The sequence below is a fragment of the Sinocyclocheilus rhinocerous genome, unplaced genomic scaffold, assembly GCF_001515625.1.
Source record: "Sinocyclocheilus rhinocerous isolate Xijiao unplaced genomic scaffold, SAMN03320098_v1.1 scaffold345, whole genome shotgun sequence".
Lineage (NCBI taxonomy): Eukaryota > Metazoa > Chordata > Actinopteri > Cypriniformes > Cyprinidae > Sinocyclocheilus > Sinocyclocheilus rhinocerous.
Window position 1 is genome coordinate 916261 of NW_015630020.1, and position 19073 is coordinate 935333.

At 39.9% G+C, this 19073-nt stretch overlaps 1 protein-coding gene across 1 annotated transcript in view; it reads left to right on the forward strand.

The window, feature by feature from the left end:
• LOC107739483 (extracellular tyrosine-protein kinase PKDCC-like) overlaps positions 1-12974 on the forward strand; it is a 43154-nt gene extending 30180 nt beyond the window's left edge. The window contains exons 6-7 of the mRNA XM_016551610.1: positions 3289-3462; positions 12790-12974. Coding sequence (XP_016407096.1) covers positions 3289-3462; positions 12790-12974 — 359 coding nt within the window. The remainder of the gene's footprint in view (positions 1-3288; positions 3463-12789) is intronic.
• Positions 12975-19073: the final 6099 nt, after the last annotated feature.

Sequence of the window (19073 nt, forward strand, 5' to 3'; positions counted from 1 at the left end):
TAAACTCGGGGATAGGAGCCCTCACTGGGCTAAACTCGGGGATAGGAGCCCTCACTGGGCTAAACTCGGGGATAGGAGCCCTCACTGGGCTAAACTCGGGGATAGGAGCCCTCACTGGGCTAAACTCGGGGATAGGAGCCCTCACTGGGCTAAACTCGGGGATAGGAGCCCTCACTGGGCTAAACTCGGGGATAGGAGCCCTCACTGGGCTAAACTCGGGACAGGAGCCCTCCGTGGGCTAAACTCGGGAACAGGAGCCCTCCGTGGGCTAAACTCTGGAACAGGAGCCCTCCGTGGGCTAAACGCTTCTCTAGAAGCAACAGGAGAAGCAAGCGGCTTGGGAATGGCCTCCGTGGCCATGACAAGAGAAGCTGCCTGCCCCAGACGAGCCTCCATGGACAAGACAAGACCAACTGGACTGAGGATTGGCTGGCAGACTTGACTGATGAGCAGCCGGCGGACTCGCAGTACTCGCGGTGATCCCGCAGAATTACCACGCTTACTCCATGAAGGGGAGATCTCAGTGGGCTAAGGCGGAAAAACGAGTGGCGACTTCCATGCCGCGGGAAAAACAAGAAAACAAAAGACTTTCAAAACCGAAAAAAACGAGGAGAAGGGGCGCCGCTTACTGTATTGGTCTGGTATTCTGTCACGGTTGCCTTCTCTGGCAAAACGAAGAACATGGAGATGAGGAAAAACTCAAAATAAACAGTATTTAATCCATAATCAAAAAGGGGTAACACAAGGTAGGGAACACAAGGCAGGCAAAGACACACAAGAACCACAACATTGACGTTAATACCAGATTCTAGATACAGGAAAACACAGGGCTTAAATACTCAAACTAAATGAGATAATTAACAAACACAGGTGGATACTAATGAACTAATAATGAAACAATGAGGACAGGAACAGGAACATAACCAAATATGGGCATAAGGAAACACATGAGGAGCAAAACACACACAAAACACGGAACAGAGTCTGGCAATACATTTACATTTACATTTAGTCATTTAGCAGACGCTTTTATCCAAAGTGACTTACAAATGAGGACATTGCCAGTCTTAGGGCTTCAACAACTGAAAGCAAGGCAGTCTCGGTCGAATGTCCACTTCTGAAGCCAGATTGGTTGCTGTCCAGGAGGTTGTTCTGTGTGAGAAAGGCTGAGACTTGGTTGAATACAACTCGTTCAAGTGTTTTTGCAATGAAAGGTAGAAGGGAAACCGGTCTGTAGTTCTCTAAAAGAGTTGGGTTAAGAGTGGGTTTCTTAAGAAGTTGGGTTATAGGAGCCTGTTTAAATGTTGAGGGAAAAACACCAGTGTGAAGGGATGTGTTAATGATGTGAGTGAGTGCAGGTACAACTGCAGGAGAAATGGCTTGAAGGAGATGAGATGGAATAGGATCAAGCGGACAAGTAGTAGGATGATTGGAAAGGATGAGTTTAGAGACTTCTGCCTCAGAGAGTGGAGAGAAGGATGAAAACGAGTGTATGTTTGCTGGTAAGATGTGTTTGACAGTTTGTGGTGTGGCAAATTGTGCACTGGGGTTTGTAATTTTATTAATGAAGAATGTGGCAAAGTCGTCAGCTGTTAGAGTTGATGAAGGAGGGGGAGGAGGAGGATAAAGGAGGGAGGAAAATGTTTTAAAGAGCATGCGAGAGTTAGGCGAATTGTTAATTTTGTTGTGATAGTACGTCCTTTTAGCAGTGGAGATATTAGCAGAGAATGAAGAGAGGAGTGATCGATATACATTAAGGTCAGTAGGATTTTGTGATTTGCGCCATACTCTTTCTGCAGCTCTGAGCTTAGAACGATACTCACGGAGAACATCAGATAGCCAAGGGGCAGAAGAGGTGGTACGAGCTGGCCTGGAAGACAAGGGGCAGACAGTGTCTAAACAAGATGTAAGAGTGGAGCAGAAAGTTTCAGTAGCACTGTTAGCATCAAGAGATGATAACTGTTCAGGGGAAGGAAGCAAAGATGAAACCATAGCAGATAGCCGGGAGGGTGAGAGTGAGCGTAGGTTACGTCGAAAAGTGACATGTGTAGGGGTATGTGTTGTGTCAGGAACCATGTTGAGGTTAAGAGTGAGGAGGAAGTGATCCGAGGTGTGCAGTGGATTAACCAGCACATGATCAGTGGAGCAGTGTCGTGTGTAAATAAGGTCCAGTTGGTTGCCTGATAGTAGTAATAGTGCAATAGTATTATAATAATATATAATAATATTAAAGTTATTTAAATTAAAGAATTAAATTCATTCAATTAAAGACTTTTACATCATGATAGTATTTATTTGTTTGTTTGTTCTTTGCTGTGTTTTATTGCATTTATGCTAATTTAAATAAAACAATTTAAGTAAAACAAATACTGTATTTCAGTAAAGATAATCAAATGAGAATCACCATTACAAATAATAGTAATTACTAAAATAAAATAAACTTACAAGTAGTGTCCAGATACATTATGGTAAGAAGAGAACAAGATTTTACTGCATCACAGTAAGGAGAATTTTGTGAAAATGTTTTTTTTTTTTTTTCTGAAACGTTATCTGGGTTTTAAAGCAGGATTTGTTTCTTTAGGTCAGTGATGTACTGCATTGTTGAAGACCTGACAGTGCTGTGATAAGTGGCAGAACGAGAGATGAATGTGTGGGTGGGACTGATGGGAGGGACATTGTTAGTTTAGTTTTCTTTTGGTCGTCACTCCTCACATCGCCCTCTATTTATCTGCCTTTCTCTTTTTTTTTATCTGCTTCCCTCTTTCTCTTGGCCTCCCTCTGACTGTGACGGAGGCATTTATTGCAGTCGGGGTCACGTTGAGTGGCTTTTAGAGTGTGTGTATGAGTGAGTTACTGAGGAAGCAAAAGATAAAGGCAGAATCAGAAGACACATGTCAAACTCTGACTAACAACAGCCTGAAGACTCCCCTCGTCAAAGAACAAGACAGCCCCCTGTTTTAACACAATGACGGAAATTGTTTCAATGTGGGTTAACCTCCTACACACAAAGACACTATGCTTTTCTTGGACAGTTGTTTTGCATTTGATTTATTGAGCAGTGTGTGTCAGTGCTGTCATGGGGGGCTGTCAGTTTGGCTAGAAACATTGAACATGAAAGATGTACTTAGTGACATTCAGAACAGTAGCAATACAATAAAATAAAATAAAATAAAAATCAGTTTGGTATTTCTCATAAATAACAAATATTTATAACTATATAAATATCTTCAGTCTTCATTAGAATAACATCTTTTCCCAGATCTAATTCTTCTTTTTCTCTATTGACAGAGTATAAACGTGTGTCAGATGCCTCGATAGCAGCGGAAAACTACCGCTGCTGGCCGTCCTATCAGCATGACGGATGCCTGCTGTCAGTCTTCAGCGTCGATGAAGCTATTGACGTGTGTGAGAGCCATGCCCAATGCCGGGCCTTCATTATGACCAATCAGAGCACATGGACAGGTAATGTTGCACAGTGTCGCTCGGTTTCTATATGTGACCCTGGACCACAAAACCAGTCATAAGGGTCAATTTTTTGAAACTGAGTTTTATACATCAGCAATAAATAAGCTTTCCATTAATGTATAGTTTGTTGACAATATTTGGCCGAGATACAACTATTTGAAAATCTGAATTTCTAAATGTTGAGAAAATCGCCTTTAAAGTTGTCCAAATGAAGTTCTTTGCAATGCATATTACTAATCAAAAATTAAAGGGGTCATATGACATTGCTAAAAATAACATTATTTTGTGTATTTGGTGTAATGCAATGTGTTTATGCAGTTTAAGGTTCAAATCCCTTACCATACTGTGATGCTGTGTCCCGGCGAGATGAGACAAAACCAATAAAACCCATTAAAAACTAGGCATTTGTTGCATCCAGTGGGGACATAATTACTGAATATAATGACTTACACTTCTTTTTACGCATTGCATTGCATATCGCGCCACGTAAACATAAAACCATGTCTGCATTTGTGATCTGAGAAATGACAAACAACAAGCGCTACTCTACACTGCTCAAAACTCGCGTTGGAATAGTCAGTGGCAAATTATTTAAATATGAAAACATACTTACAGGCTGTGAGTCAGAAGTGCCAGACTGTCCTTGCAAAGTTAACTTTACTTAATATCCTAATAATTTTTGGCATAAAAGAAAAATCTATAATTTTGAACCATACAATGTATTTTTGGCTATTGCTACAAATACACCCATGCTACTTATGACTGGTTTTGTGGTCCAGTGTCACATATGTGTAGGACAGCTCAGTACATTATACGTCAAGTAACTTTCAAATCATTAATTTACATTTGTTAATTTAGCAGTTGCTTTTGTCCAAAGTGACATAGAAATAAGGAATGCAAAAAAGCTGTTCATCCTAAAGCAGCAATAATGTGTTAATACAGAGTTTAAAAACTTGGCTGCATCTGAAATCGCATACTTTTTGAGTAGGTACTTCTTTTTAATAAGTAATTACTTTGTAACTACAAAAAAATTATATTCTATATCCTGACCCTATTTACTATGGTAGCGCCATAGACTGTAAAAAAAAGATGTACAATGCGTCTCCACTTCCGTTCACTATAGAAAAGTGAAGCCAAAATATCCCAGTATGGCTGCTGTCATCTTGTGCAGACAAGACTGTTCAGCAGTGATTAATTTGGAGCGCAAGTCTGTACGGTAGTGATTCATTTGGAGTCCGAGTCTGCGCAGAAGTGGTTAATTTGGAGCCAGAGTCTGCGCAGTAGTGATTATCAGCTGGAGCCAGGGTGTCAAAGTCCCGTCCAAACTCCCACAGACCCGATCACAAGCTCACAATCATGACACCACACCCCGTTTTTATAGCATCAGATAACTAACTAAAAGCGAAGTTATTAGAAAAAGCCAACACTTGAACATAGATTGTCGTGTTAAAGGCAGAGTAAGTGATTTCTGGTAGCCAATGTTGATATTTGAAATCACCAAAACAAACACGCCCCTACCCCAAAAGGGTCTTGCCCCTATTTTGATAGCTCCGCCCCACATATACGTACGCAACCCAGGCAACGATTAGTTCTGTGAAACAAAGCAAAACCAATGTTACACCATGTCTACGGACGTGAGCGGCGCGGCGCAACAAATCCCGACAGAAAACTGCTGCCGGGTTCTATTTATGACGTGCTGACACACATTTCAAATGGTTTTCAACGGTCGTTTGATCGCGTCCAGTGTAGGCAGACTTTAGCTGTTGTAGACACGGTGTTACTCACCTATTGAGAAGAAACAAAGCAACCTCGGCGTCCGATCGCAGGCCTCCGCTCCTTGAGTTCTCTCCAGCGCTGGAAAGCTGATCCGATATTTACACGGGTCCTACTTCTTGCCTTATCGTTCCGCAGACGTTTTACTCTTTTGTTTTTTATCCGCCATCTCTATCTTTCTGTCGCTCGGCTCGGCTAATGTCCGTCCCATGCACTGAACGCGCTCTCCTCCACATCACGAGTAGACACGCCCCTTATTGCTGATTGGCTACAAGTTTGTTTTGCGATTCGGCCCGAATCAGTTTTCTAAAGCGTTTTTGAAAAACCACATACCCTGCCTTTAAGAACCCTCTAAAATGACGCAAACCATTTATTTGAGGGAAAATATAAGGGAAAATTTTATATAAAGTACAATTAGATATTTTTAGTTTGGCTCATGTCCCATTCATTTACATGGAGAGGGCGGGGTTTATGACCTAGACTGCAGCCAGCCACCAGATGGCGATCAAAATGTTTTGGCTTCACTTTTTTAGTACTTGTGAGGCACACTTGGTTAGCGCACACTACTAGTCTTCTGGTGATCAATTAATCAGGGGTGCATTTCCCAAACGCATTGTTACCCAATTATGGGCGCAAGTTCTGTTGAACTCTATTGTTAATGACAGAATTTGTGACCATAGTAACTTTTGGGAAACGCACCCCTGGACCGTTATAACAGATGGGTAATCCAGAGAAAAAACTCTGAAATACTCAGAAATACATCACAATACTAAAGTAAAGTCGGTCGCAACTTCTGGTTTATGTTGAGTTTAATGTTTAATATGCTACCATGTGTGGACTTGCTAACATCAAACGATAAAATGCAATTGTGTATTGAGTTGACACTATTTATATGTTGCATAGAGTTGCTGCCTATGTAGAGTGTTTCAAACCGGTCACTTGTGAGGATCCATTTCAGGTTTAGGTCATATTTAGGTCAAAACTGTCAGTTGTTTGTGAACTAAATCTGCTGTAAAGGGTGATCTATTTAAGCCCACTGAAATGCTTGAATGCAGACACATCAACATCAGTGTCTCTGTTTTAGGTAAAAAAAAAAAACGAAAAATTAAAATAACACAGATTAAAATAACTCATGCACGTTCATATTCCCCGCTGCCGTAACGTTAACAGTTTTATTAAAATGCTACGCATTTAGGCTTATGTGACGTCTGTTTTTATATTGTTTATCAACAGTATCAATTTTTATATTGTTTGGATTAACTAGCCGAGTAGACAGATATGAATGTTTATTCATCATAACCATACTGAAAATAAGTAAATATTGTTAGCTGATGCTAACTGTCTAGCTAACAAGCTTGCTGGTGCTAAGTTGAGGTAATTTTTAGATATAAAGTCCAAATATTTTTATTCAACCACCTAAAAAGGGAATTGATTCCAAATGCTCACTTAGACCGGTCTAAACAAGTAATTTATTGGTTTAACAAATGAAAATGCCTCTTCCAAATTTTTAAATCATTTTTAAAGAGTTTGCTGAAACACACACACAGATCAGCATCAAATCTGGAAATTTATTTCAAAAATAAAAGTTTTTCCCCCCCTTTTTTTGGTATTGTCATGAAAGCTTTTCATGTTTGTTTTGATTTTTTGTTATTATTTTCAATGGCAGAATGTAATGAAACATTTGAGAGGTTAGTTGTGGTACGTCATTGTTAGATGGTGGTGGATGGTGGTTTGTCAGCTAATCCGCTTGTGGTGTGATAAAGTTTCCCAAGGAAATGTCATGTCAATCTATTACTTGACAGGTGAAGGAGTTCAAGAGTTTTCTGCTTTCAGCGAAAGCACTGAGATGTACATGTACATGTTTTCTAATGAGTCTTATGGTTGTGTTGTATATGAGAGTGATATTTTTATATTGAAATATAAAGTTCTCCCCTTTTTTTTGGTCTTGTCATGAAAGCTTTTCATGTTTGTTTAGATTTTTTGTTTTTATTTTCAATGGCAGAATGTAATGAAACATTTGAGAGGTTAGTTGTGGTACGTCATTGTTAGATGGTGGTGGATGGTGGTTTGTCAGCTAATCCCCTTGTGGTGTGATAAAGTTTCCCAAGGAAATGTCATGTCAATCTATTACTTGACAGGTGAAGGAGTTCAAGAGTTTTCTGCTTTCAGGGAAAGCACTGAGATGTACATGTACATGTTTTCTAATCAGTCTTATGGTTGTGTTGTATATGAGAGTGATATTTTTATATTGAAATATAAAGTCATGAGACTTCAAAATGTGTCCTGGTCATTTTTGTGAGTGATTAACATTTTCAAGGTCAGGGTTGCATTATAAATAGACCTCTGGCAGAAAAATATTAAAGGGGTTATATAAACTTTTTTTCACTTTAATCACTTTAACACTTTATTTCGATAGTCCACTTTAGACATTCTATTAACTATAAGTAACTTTGTAACTACATGTCAACTTCAAGAGTTTTCTGCTTTCAGGGAAAGCACTGAGATGTACATGTACATGTTTTCTAATGAGTCTTATGGTTGTGTTGTATATGAGAGTGATATTTTTATATTGAAATATAAAGTCATGAGACTTCAAAATGTGTCCTGGTCATTTTTGTGAGTGATTAACATTTTCAAGGTCAGGGTTGCATTATAAATAGACCTCTGGCAGAAAAATATTAAAGGGGTTATATAAAATTTTGGTTACACTTTATTTCGATAGTCCACTTTAGATATTCTATTAACTATAAGTAACTTTGTAACTACATGTCAACTACATGTCAACTAATTCTCATTAATTTGTTTTTTTCCAATACTATGGAAGTCAATGGCTACGCCAACTCTTTGGTTACCAACGTTTTTCAAAATGTATTCTTTTGTGTTCAGCGGAATAAAGAAACCCTTACAGGTTTGGAACAACTTAAGGTGAGTAAATAATGACAGAATTTTAACTTTTGGGTGAACTTTCCCTTTAAAGGAGTCATATCATCTTGTATTATTGTATTTTCCCACTTATTTTGTTGTTTTGCACCAGTAACAGTCATAAATGAGTTTTTATGACCATTTTTCCACCCTTTCTCTGACCTTCAGAATTAATCAGGCTGTTTTGCTATTTTGCAATTTAGACCTATATGTAAGTGCCTTCTTCATGTGTTCAAGAAATAAAAGCCCTTATAAGGCATGGTTAAATGAATATGAAAACCATAAAAGTATCATAAAAATATAATAAATGTAGTCCATGCAAGTTTGTGCACTATATTATAGAACTTTATTATATGTGTGCAATGTCCTTTCAAAGACATTCAGATATTCATTAGTTGACCAAACAGTTGTTGGTAGCCATTGACTTCCATAGTTTTTTTTTTTCCAATACTATGGAAGTCAATGGCTACGCCAACTCTTTGGTTACCAACGTTTTTCAAAATGTATGTTCAGCGGAATAAAGAAACCCTTACAGGTTTGGAACAACTTAAGGGTGAGTAAATAATGACAGAATTTTAACTTTTGGGTGAACTTTCCCTTTAAAGGAGTCTTATCAGCTTGTATTATTGTATTTTCCCACTTATTTTGTTGTTTTGCACCAGTAACAGTCATAAATGAGTTTTTATGACAATTTTTCCACCCTTTCTCTGACCTTCAGAATTAATCAGGCTGTTTTGCTATTTTGCAATTTAGACCTTTATGTAAGTGCCTTCTTCATGTGTTCAAGAAATAAAAGCCCTTATGAGGCATGGTTAAATGAATATGAAAACCATAAAAGTATCATAAAAATATAATAAATGTAGTCCATGCAAGTTTGTGCACTATATTATAGAACTTTATTATATGTGTGCAATGTCCTTTCAAAGACATTCAGATATGCAAATAATGTACATTATGTGGAAAATAATGTGTTTTTTGAACCTTAAACAGCATAAACACATTTCATTACACCAAATACACAAAATAATGTTCTTTTTAGCAGCATCATATGACCCCTTTAAAGCAACTGAAGTTTTTTACCTTGAAGTTTCAAGATCATTCTGATGGTATGCTGACTTCTAAATTGGTGAATGGCTTCTGTTTCTTTCCCAATTAATTATTTTACCTGCCTAACAAAATGAAGAAACGTGGGCATTACTACTCACAATTATCTCCGTTATTAAATATTTCCAGCTTGTGTTTGCCGTACCAATGTTTATGCTCATGTTTATGCTTGTTTATGCAAACACTGCTGATTCAGGGATTCCTGAACTTTTTTGTCAGCCAACATACATTTTTGGGAAACCCTGGTGAAATGTAATGTTTAATGCATTTCATGGACATAAAATTACTAACTATACTAACTACTAACTACAATTTTCATCATGTAATTTGTAATCAGTAATGGACCACAGTTTTCAAGTAATCGACCCAGCACTCTACATCCAGTATTGTTTTAATATCATTGATATACTATTATAGTTTTTTTACATAAATAGATTTTATTTTAATATTTTCTGTTTACATTTTAATTTTTGCTGTGTATTTTTGTCATTTTTTATGTTTAATATGTATATATAGTTTTATTTTGGATTAGTTTTATTCAGTGGCGGAAACAGGCTTCCATAAGGTTTATTTATTTATTTATTTATTTATTTATTTCACATTATGAATTATGCAATTTGTAATTATGTAAAAATATATATATTTTATATATAACAGTATTAACCCTGAGTACAGTACATCAAAACATTTCAAAACTTCAAAATGTTCTTTTTTTAAGATGCGGACCCTGTAAAGAAACATGAAATGTTGCTCTTAAGTATAACAGCAGGTTTGTGGTGCAGCTTTGAGTTTTTGTCTCAGTCATGTGCATTCAGAAGTTTGACTTAGCAGAGTCGGAGAAAAGCAGGTCAACGTGATTGAGCAGGAATGCGAGAGGAATGCAGACACAGTGGTCATCACAGCATGAAAGTAACGCGGGGGGATGAGAGAGAGAAACAGAGAGGGAGGGAAAGTAATACAACGATAAAGGTATTTTAGGAGGCACGGACAGTGAGCTTCTGTTGAATGGACATACACGAGAGACGGCCAGATGGGAAGAGCTCCAAATGGGAAAATGGACACACACACACACAGCTTTGCCATGTTATCCAGTTTTACCCGTGTCTAAAAGGGAACCAGCCGATATGGGCGGCAATACAAGTGAAAGTGAAGTGGAGGACAGTGTATTAAATCTGTCACTCACACACACACAGCCTGCTGAGGTTGTCCAGAGGTCATCTGGCTGCCTACCAGACCTCATGACTCTCCTTCCATCACAGCAGAGAGAGAGAAGAAAGAGAGTTTGTCATTCCATATGTAAAAAGGTTTCTTTAACATCTCAATTATGGAGCAAATGGAGAAAATTGCTCAAACGTGGAGTTTGTGCATAAGACATACATAAGACCATTGGTTGAATAAGTGCTGATGTTGTGTTCAGCTGGTTGAATACTCAAACAAAGTTTATGAATGAGTGTATGGTTTACTTAAAGTTGTTTCAACATTGGAGGTAGAGTTTATCCAAAAATACAAATTTTGGCATCAGTTTTTCATCCTCATCTCATTCCAAACCCATAAGACTTTCATTTATCTTTGAAACACAAGTGAAGATATTTCAGGTAAGATTGTTTGAACTTCCATTTGCCATATTTGATGAGCTCTACATATGTACATTGATAAACTGTTTTGATGTGAATAAAAGCCTAAATTAAATCTGTTCATCTTATGAAGTGGCCATGCCTCTTCAGAAGACATGGATTAAACTGCTCAAATCGTATGGACTACTTTTACTATGTTTTAATTGACCTTTTGAAACATCACAATTTTGGTTGCCTGAGCTCAAGGGAGGAACAGAAATCTCTCAGGTTTTATTAAAACGATTTCCATTCATATTTTGAAGATAAATGAAAGTCTTATGGGTTTGGAACAATGTGAGGGTGAGTAAATGAATACAAACTGTTTGGGGGATGTACCAATTCGAGCCCATTCAGACCCCAATAATGTTTATGAACAAAAGGATCATGCAGAACCTTTGCAAACACAGATTTTACAGGATGTTTCAGAGTGGTATGTTTTTGTTGCAATTTTCTTATACATTTTAGATACAATGTTCCCTATCAATACTTCACTTGTACTGCATCTGCTAAGACGCTATGGGGGAAAACTCCTCTTTCTCTGATGACTGAATCCTGTAACACGTTAGAATACTGCTCCATCATTAATAAATAACTACACAAGAACACAATATTAGCACTCTAGTAACTACTAGTATCTAACAAGAAACGCTGATTAATGAATTCGTAAGTAATAGTGCTTAGTCAACTGTGGTAGTTCACTTTTAGCTAATCAGTAACTACTATTTTTTTTTTCATAAACACCCAAGAACTACTAAGAATCACTGTATGCAGGTTCATAATTAATATGAATAATACATAATGTATAATTAATTCTAAAGTGAAGGTCATGGTAACCCACTAGTCATGGCTCAAGCATTACCAACTTCTTCAGAAGGAATTACTAATTATTTGGCTCAGTATTCTAAAGTGAAGATCGTGATAACTCCCTTGTAATGACTGCAATCGTAAGCTTTTGATGGTTTTGTAAAGTATTGGATAGTAATTATTCAGGTGTTACTACATCCTTTTAAAGGAATTACTCATTTTTTGGATCAGTATTCTAAAGTTAAGATCATGATAACTACCTAGTAATTACTGAAGTTGTTGTAAAATTTTGGGTTTTTTGTAAGGTTCTTGTTAGTAATTAATTTTGCTAGATTTGGTAACATTTAAATAATTTCTAGTGGGTTACCGTGATCTTCACTTTAGAATACGGATCCAAATAATTAGTAATTCCTTTAGAAGGATGCAGTAACACTTGAGTCATTACTATCCAAAACCTTACATACAGTATATCTCAAAAACTTACAATGATGACAGCCAATATTAGGGAGTTATCATGCTTTTCACTTTAGAATACTTAGCCAAGTAATTAATATTTCCTTTAGAAGAATTTGGTAATACTTGAGTCATTACTAGTGGGTTACCATGATCTTTACTTTAGAATTAATTATACATTATGCATAATTCATATTAATTATGAACCTGTATACAGTAGTTCTTAGTAGTTCTCCAGGATATATGAAAAAATAGCAGTTATTGATTAGCTAATAGTGAACTACCAGTTTCACCTGAGCGCTATTACTTACTAAATCATTAATCAGAGTTACTTGTTAGTTAATAGTAGTTACTAGAATGTTAATAGCGCATTAGTCATTTGTTCCTGTGTAGTTATTCATTAACGATGGAACAGTATTCTAAAGTGTTACCCTGAATCCTTTTCAATAGCAGAGTGTAACTGCATGGCCATTGGTTCCGTGCAGTGAATTAAAAACGAACCAATGGCTTGGCAGCGGAGCGGACGACTGCAAGATCTTCGCTCTACGAGACTCGAAGCCTTCAGCGTGAACAAGCATCGCTGAACGCTTCACCGCCGCGCAGAAGTTGTCCCAGGCAATGCGACATTTCTTGCCAAAGCGCTCCAGTTCTGCAGCTGCTTCCAGTCGCCCCAAGATGGCGCAGACTCAGCAGCCTGCGAAGCCCACACCTCCAGCGCCACCAGCTTCTAAGCCTGAGCCCCGTCATCTCTCACGCTCAGCCAGATGCTACCCATTCCCTAAACGCCAGGGACCCTGGCCCAAGATAGCGCTGGACCCAGTGCCTCAGGCGTCATCCTGATCTGCGGGACAGTAAGAGGAAGGGGCCAAATCTCGCAATGGCCGGACCACCCCACAAGCAGCCTCTGTTGTGCCTCCAAGCACCCCGTTCAGTTCTGGGTGCCGACGGCAATGTGTTTGTGATAAATACTGTTGTGAACACTGGGCCCGTTCAAATAGCGGCCACACAACCGATCGCTGTTATAGCGAGAAAAATAAAACACAAACATTTTCAAAAAGAGAGCAAATTTCCTCTTCCACTTATTATGAGTGTCAAGTCCCCTCACGGCGACCCACCACCCGAACTAATTCGACCCCTAGCCACACGGGCCGAGGCCTGGCAGGCCATCCCCGGAGTGTCAGATTGGGTTTTGGGGATTATAAAACAAGGCTACTCACTTCAGTTCGCTCGAAGACCCCCACGATTCAGCCCGTGGTCCCCACCTTAGTGCAGAGCATGGACGCTCACGTCCTGCACTCCAAGGTGATGAATTTACTGGCAAAAGGAGCTGTAGAGATGGTTCCGCCAGCTCAGAGTGAGTCAGGCTACTACAGCTGTTACTTCCTCGTCCCCAAAAAGGATGGCAGCCTAAGGCCCATCCTCAATCTCAGGCACCGGAATCGCGCCCTCATGAGACGGCCGTTCAGGATGATTACTTTGAAACAGATCCTCTCGCAAGTATGCCCAGGGGACTGGTTCTTTTCGCTGGATCTGAAAGACGCCTACTTTCACATCCACATAGCCCCCCCACCACAGACGATTCTTGAGATTTGCCTTCAAGGACGTGGCATATCAACACACGGTCCTCCCCTTCGGACTGTCCTTAGCTCCTCGCACTTTTACAAAAAGCATGGATTCCCCACTGAGACAGATGGGAATCCACATTCTGAATTACCTTGAGCTGCGTAGCAGCTCTGGCCCCCTGGAAAGACCCTCAGTGGATGGATTGGGGCGTTCCCCTGGGAATGGTCTGCAGAAGGAAGGTGTTCTCGATAGACGCTTCTAAAACAGGTTGGGGAGTGCTGTGCGATGGCAAACCGGCTATTGGCCACTGGTCGAAAGAGGAGGGTCGGTTTCACACCTTCACACCTTTCTGCCGGACCTAAGGGGACACCACGTTTTAGTCCACTCGAACAGCATGATGGTGGTGTCCTATATAAATCGCCAGGGCGGTCTCTCCTCGAAGTGCCTCTTTATTCTGTTTGAGCGCCTCTTGTAATGAGCTCAACTTGTGTTCACTGAGAGACGCGCATGTGCCGGGCAGGTTGAACCGAGGAGCAGACATGCTATCTCGGAGCAATGTCCCCTCAGATGAGTGGATGCTTCACCCACACATGGTTTAAAGAATCTGGGAGATCTTCGGCAAGGCAGAGGTCGACCTCTTCGCCTCCGAAGACAACTCTCATTGCCCAACTTATTTTTTCGAAGGACAGGGATGTGCTGGCCCACGACTGGCCCAACCTCCTCCTTTACGCTTTCCCCCGATCGCCCTGATCCCGCGGATAATCAGGTGAATCAGGGAACAGAAACACAAGGTTCTGTTAGTGGCCCCGCTCTGGAGGAACCAACACTGGTTCGCAGAGCTGTCTCGGCTGCTCTCGGCAGCCCCATGGCCCATTCCCCTAAGACAGGACTTCCTCTTATAGGCGAACAGATCGATATGGCACCCCCAGCCCGAGCTGTGGGCTCTGCACCTTTTGCCTCTAGACGGGAGCCTGCGGACCTCGCCGAGAGCATTCTGAATACAATCTCTCAGGCTAGAGCACCATCTACGAGACGACTCTATGCCCTTAAATGGTCTGTCTTCTCCGCCTGGTGTACAGCCCGCGGCGCAGACCCAATTTCCTGTGACATATTTCTGATATTGTCCTTCCTGCAAGAGCGGTTTGATAAGGGTCATTCCCCTTCCACGCTCAAGGTCTATGTAGCAGCCATAGCAGCCTCTCACGCTCCTATAGTTGGCCAATCGGTGGGCAGAAACAACCTAGTTGTTCATTTTTTTAAGGGTCGCCCCATCACCGTCCCTACATGGGATCTGCCCACGTGTGTTGAGGGCTCCTTTTGAGCTGCTACAGTCCATTGACCTTCGTTCCCTGACGCTAAAAAACATTCTGTTACTAGCGTTAGCATCGGTAAAGCATATGGGAGATCTGCAGGCGCTCTTTGTGAGCCCCTCTTGCCTTGAATTTGGGCCCAGCGCCTCTAAAGTCATCCTGAAGCCAAGGCGTTACATACCTAAAGTGCCCTCGACTCCGTTCAGAGCGCAGGTAATAACTCTATCCTTCGGAGCAAGACCAAGAGTTGAATTTACTCTGCCCCGTCAGGCCGTTGAGAGTTTATATTGAGCGTTCCGCCCCTTTCAGGCAGTCGGAACAGCTCTTTGTATGCTTCGGCGGCCGCACCAAGGGGTCTCCGGTCTCGAAGCAGAGAATTTCCAAATGGATAATTGACTCTACTGCGATAGCATACTCTTCTTTGGGCCTACAATGCCCCATGGGAGTAAGAGCTCACTCAACTAGAGGTGTCGCCTCTTCCTGGGCTTGGTCTAGCGGTGTGTCCATTGCAGAGATTTGTGCTGGGCCTCGCCGTCCACATTTGCCAGGTTTTATAATCTGGACGTCCTGGCCTTACAGGCCCGGGTCCTTTCTGCATAGACGGGCTCAGACTTGTCATATGACAAACCAGTATTTTGGTGTTTGCCTTCTTCTTGTACGCTCTTTGCCCTCACTGAGTTTCGAGGCTGTACAAAATTATCTTGGGACGATTACTCAAGGCCGGACTGACCCCTGTAGTTTGACCCTATTGCCTCCTGCAGGGCTTCCCTGCACAATACTTGGTCCCTCTGGGTCCCTTTTGGTGCTTAAGGCAAGTTCAAGTATTAGTCGTTCCTCTAGCATAGCACGGCGGGATTGTACTGGTTCCCCCATAGCGTCTTAGCAGATGCAGTACAAGTGAAGTATTGATAGAGAATGTACTCGGTTACTAACGTAACCTCAGTTCCCTGAGATACGGGAACGAGTACTGCATTACTGGCCGTGCTATGTTGCTGCACGACTCAGTCGAAGTAACCTGAGGATCCTATGGCAAAATGCCCGCTTATATAGCCAGATGGCCCCGCCCATACTGGCGGGCTTCGATGCCATAGGCTCATGCAGCTCCGCTGACGAGCCATTGGTTCGTTTTTAATTCACTGAACGAACCAATGGCCGTGCAGTTACACTGTGTTATTGAAAAGGCTTCAGTCATCGGAGAAAAAGGAGTTTCCCCATAGCGTTGTACTCGTTCCCGTATCTCAGGGAACCGAGGTTACGTTAGTGACCGAGTACGTTATACGCTATTTAATAGTAACCTGCAGTTACTGTATGTAGGAAATGGGCAAAAGTGAAGTATTGTTTAATTACAACAGTATTACATAAACTGTAGTAAAACTGTTATAAAGCTGCAGGAGAAGCTTTTGTGTGTAGCTGGCATTGCACTCTCTTAGGTTCTGCAAGCTGGCCTCCATAAAATGTGCAGCACACAGATAAAGGTTGGGTTTATGATGTTGAAGAACAGTGTTAATAAGTTTGCATGCCTTAGGAAGGCCAAACAAAGGGGTTTTGGAACCGGGGTGGGAAGTTTCTTTGACAACACGCTACTAAAGCAGCTCTTCTTTTTCATTTTTATCTATTTCGTGGGCGGGAATTATTTAAATGAGTGACAGAAGAAGGGTTTTGTAATCTGAACAAGCCGTTTGTTGTAGTTCTTGAAAAGGGTTTTCTGTGAAAGAGAATATCTCCTTTTAGAGTGGACTTTGAGATCTTTATTATGCTCAAACAGCAACATTACACACTAACTAATGTTGAAACCCCTTTAACATCAAACACATTATATAGTTTCTCTGTTTTAGTTCTCATACAAAAGACACCCCATCTAATGTGTCTTCTCAGAATTTCAGATTAAGAGCTCAACAATTTCTCAAACTAAGCTCAGATTTCAAACAAAAGTATGCAGTCATAAGAAAAATTTTCATTATAATCTTTTATAATGAAACATTTTGCATTAATATCATCCAAGAACAAATTATCTGAGCTATGTAGCCACATTATATTTTTGTAGTTCTATACTCTATTGACACATTTATAACATTTGACTCATTTGTTACTGTATTTATCTCTCACAAGGAATTTTGGAAGAATCATGTGAGACAAAGTTGATACTTAAATGAAGCCATGGAGGACATTTGCATTTATGTATTTGGAAGACGCTTATATCCAAAGTATTTTACAGAGCATTCAAAGTATTTATCAGTATGTGTGTTCCCTGGAAACCAAACCCATGGCAGTGCTAATGACCTCTGAGCAATAAAATGTTCCTCTGAGAGAGAGGAAAAGATGAATGCATGCTGAGTGGTTTAAAAAAGTAAGAAATATACAGCATTTTAAACTGCTTATGTCATATTTAATGCTGTGCTTCATCATTTTAGTAGTTGGGTTAAGTTTCAAACGCTCTGAATGCAGAACAGTAGCAGATTTCATTAAGCTAAATGAAACTATGGGTTAAACGAAACTGATACACCTAAAATTGCATTGCCCATGAAAATGGGAATAATTTCAGGAAAGACCTTTATGTTGGCACAAAACAAAAGGAAATAGAAAGCAAGACCGACGCTGTCATAAGGATGAATTCACTGAAGCCATGAGGAAATCATGTTTGAGATTACAAATAAAAGCTTGTTTGTGGAAAACCAGCATGTGTATGTACTGAGCAGTGCTAGAGTCTACTGCGTTTTCTTTTGTTTCTCAGGTTTGAGTTTCATTTATTCGATGACATCTGGCTTCCTGTTAGATACTAGTGCAGAGGGCTCAGACTTTGATTTGGGTGAGTGCATCTACACAAGGAGCAATCAGGGCATTGTGAGGGTACAGCGGGCACAGCATCACACTCACTGCCAGTGCATATGCCACCCAGGTGCAGGTTATCTGAGGCTAGTCGACCCTTTAAGGTGAGTGAATTCTAAACTGAATTGACTTCCCTGTGACTATACAGCCGAAAATTGTATTGTTGTTGTAAAGGTGTGGAATGTTTTGTTGGCAAAATCCAGTCATTTAAATAGGAATCCACACAATTTGTTTGTGAAGAATCCCCCATGCAAATTTCACAACAGGGTCAAATTCGTTAGGCCATTACTCCAATGAAGCCCATTTTAATGCATGAATGTGTGCGCGTTCAGTCTGGTTTAATATGAAATTTAATATGATATTTAATATGAAACACAATGCATGCACACACACACACACAAGGACACAGGGAAAACTTTTGTATCTCCTGTCCAAACTCCTGTCCTCTCTTTTCATTAAAAAATCTGCCAGCTCGGTGTTTCTTCTCTGTGTTCACTACAGAATTTAAGCCTTCCCATATCCAAGATAAGCTTCTCCAAATACAAATACATCATGTAGATGTTTTAATCTGTTCAAGACATGAAATCCCACAGTGAATGCTGTTGAGAGCTGCAGGAGACCAAAGACTCCTTTCCATTTGTTTTCAGCTCTGACCTGAAATTTTAAGCACACACTGAAACACACTTATTTGCATGTTAGCCATCTAAACGGGGCAAACCATAGACTTTATTGTTTTTATATACAGTTAATTAAATACTAGACATAGCCCAAATGTAACGCATTTTCTCTTCTTTAATTTTATATTTCCAGACGTGCCCAGATGAAGGGTGTGTTAGGTTTAACTCATTTTTGGTGACAAATTTATCTATATTGTACTTGTGATGACATCTGATTTGTACATACATTTTAATGCACACTACCATTCAAACTTGTCCAGTCTGTAAGATTTTTAAAAATGTTTTGGTCGCCAAGGCTGCATTTATTTTATCAAAATACAGTAAAAACAGTAATATTGTGACATATTATTACAATTTAAAATAACTATTTTCTTTTTTTTTAAAATATGTTTTAAAATGTAATTTATTGCTGTGATGCAAAGCTGAATTTTCAGCATCATTACTCCAGTCTTCAGTGTCAGTCTTCAGAAATCATTCTGTATTTCAATATGCGGATTTGCTTCTCAACAAATATATCTGATTATTATTATTTTTAACAGTTGTTTTGCTTGTGTGTATATATA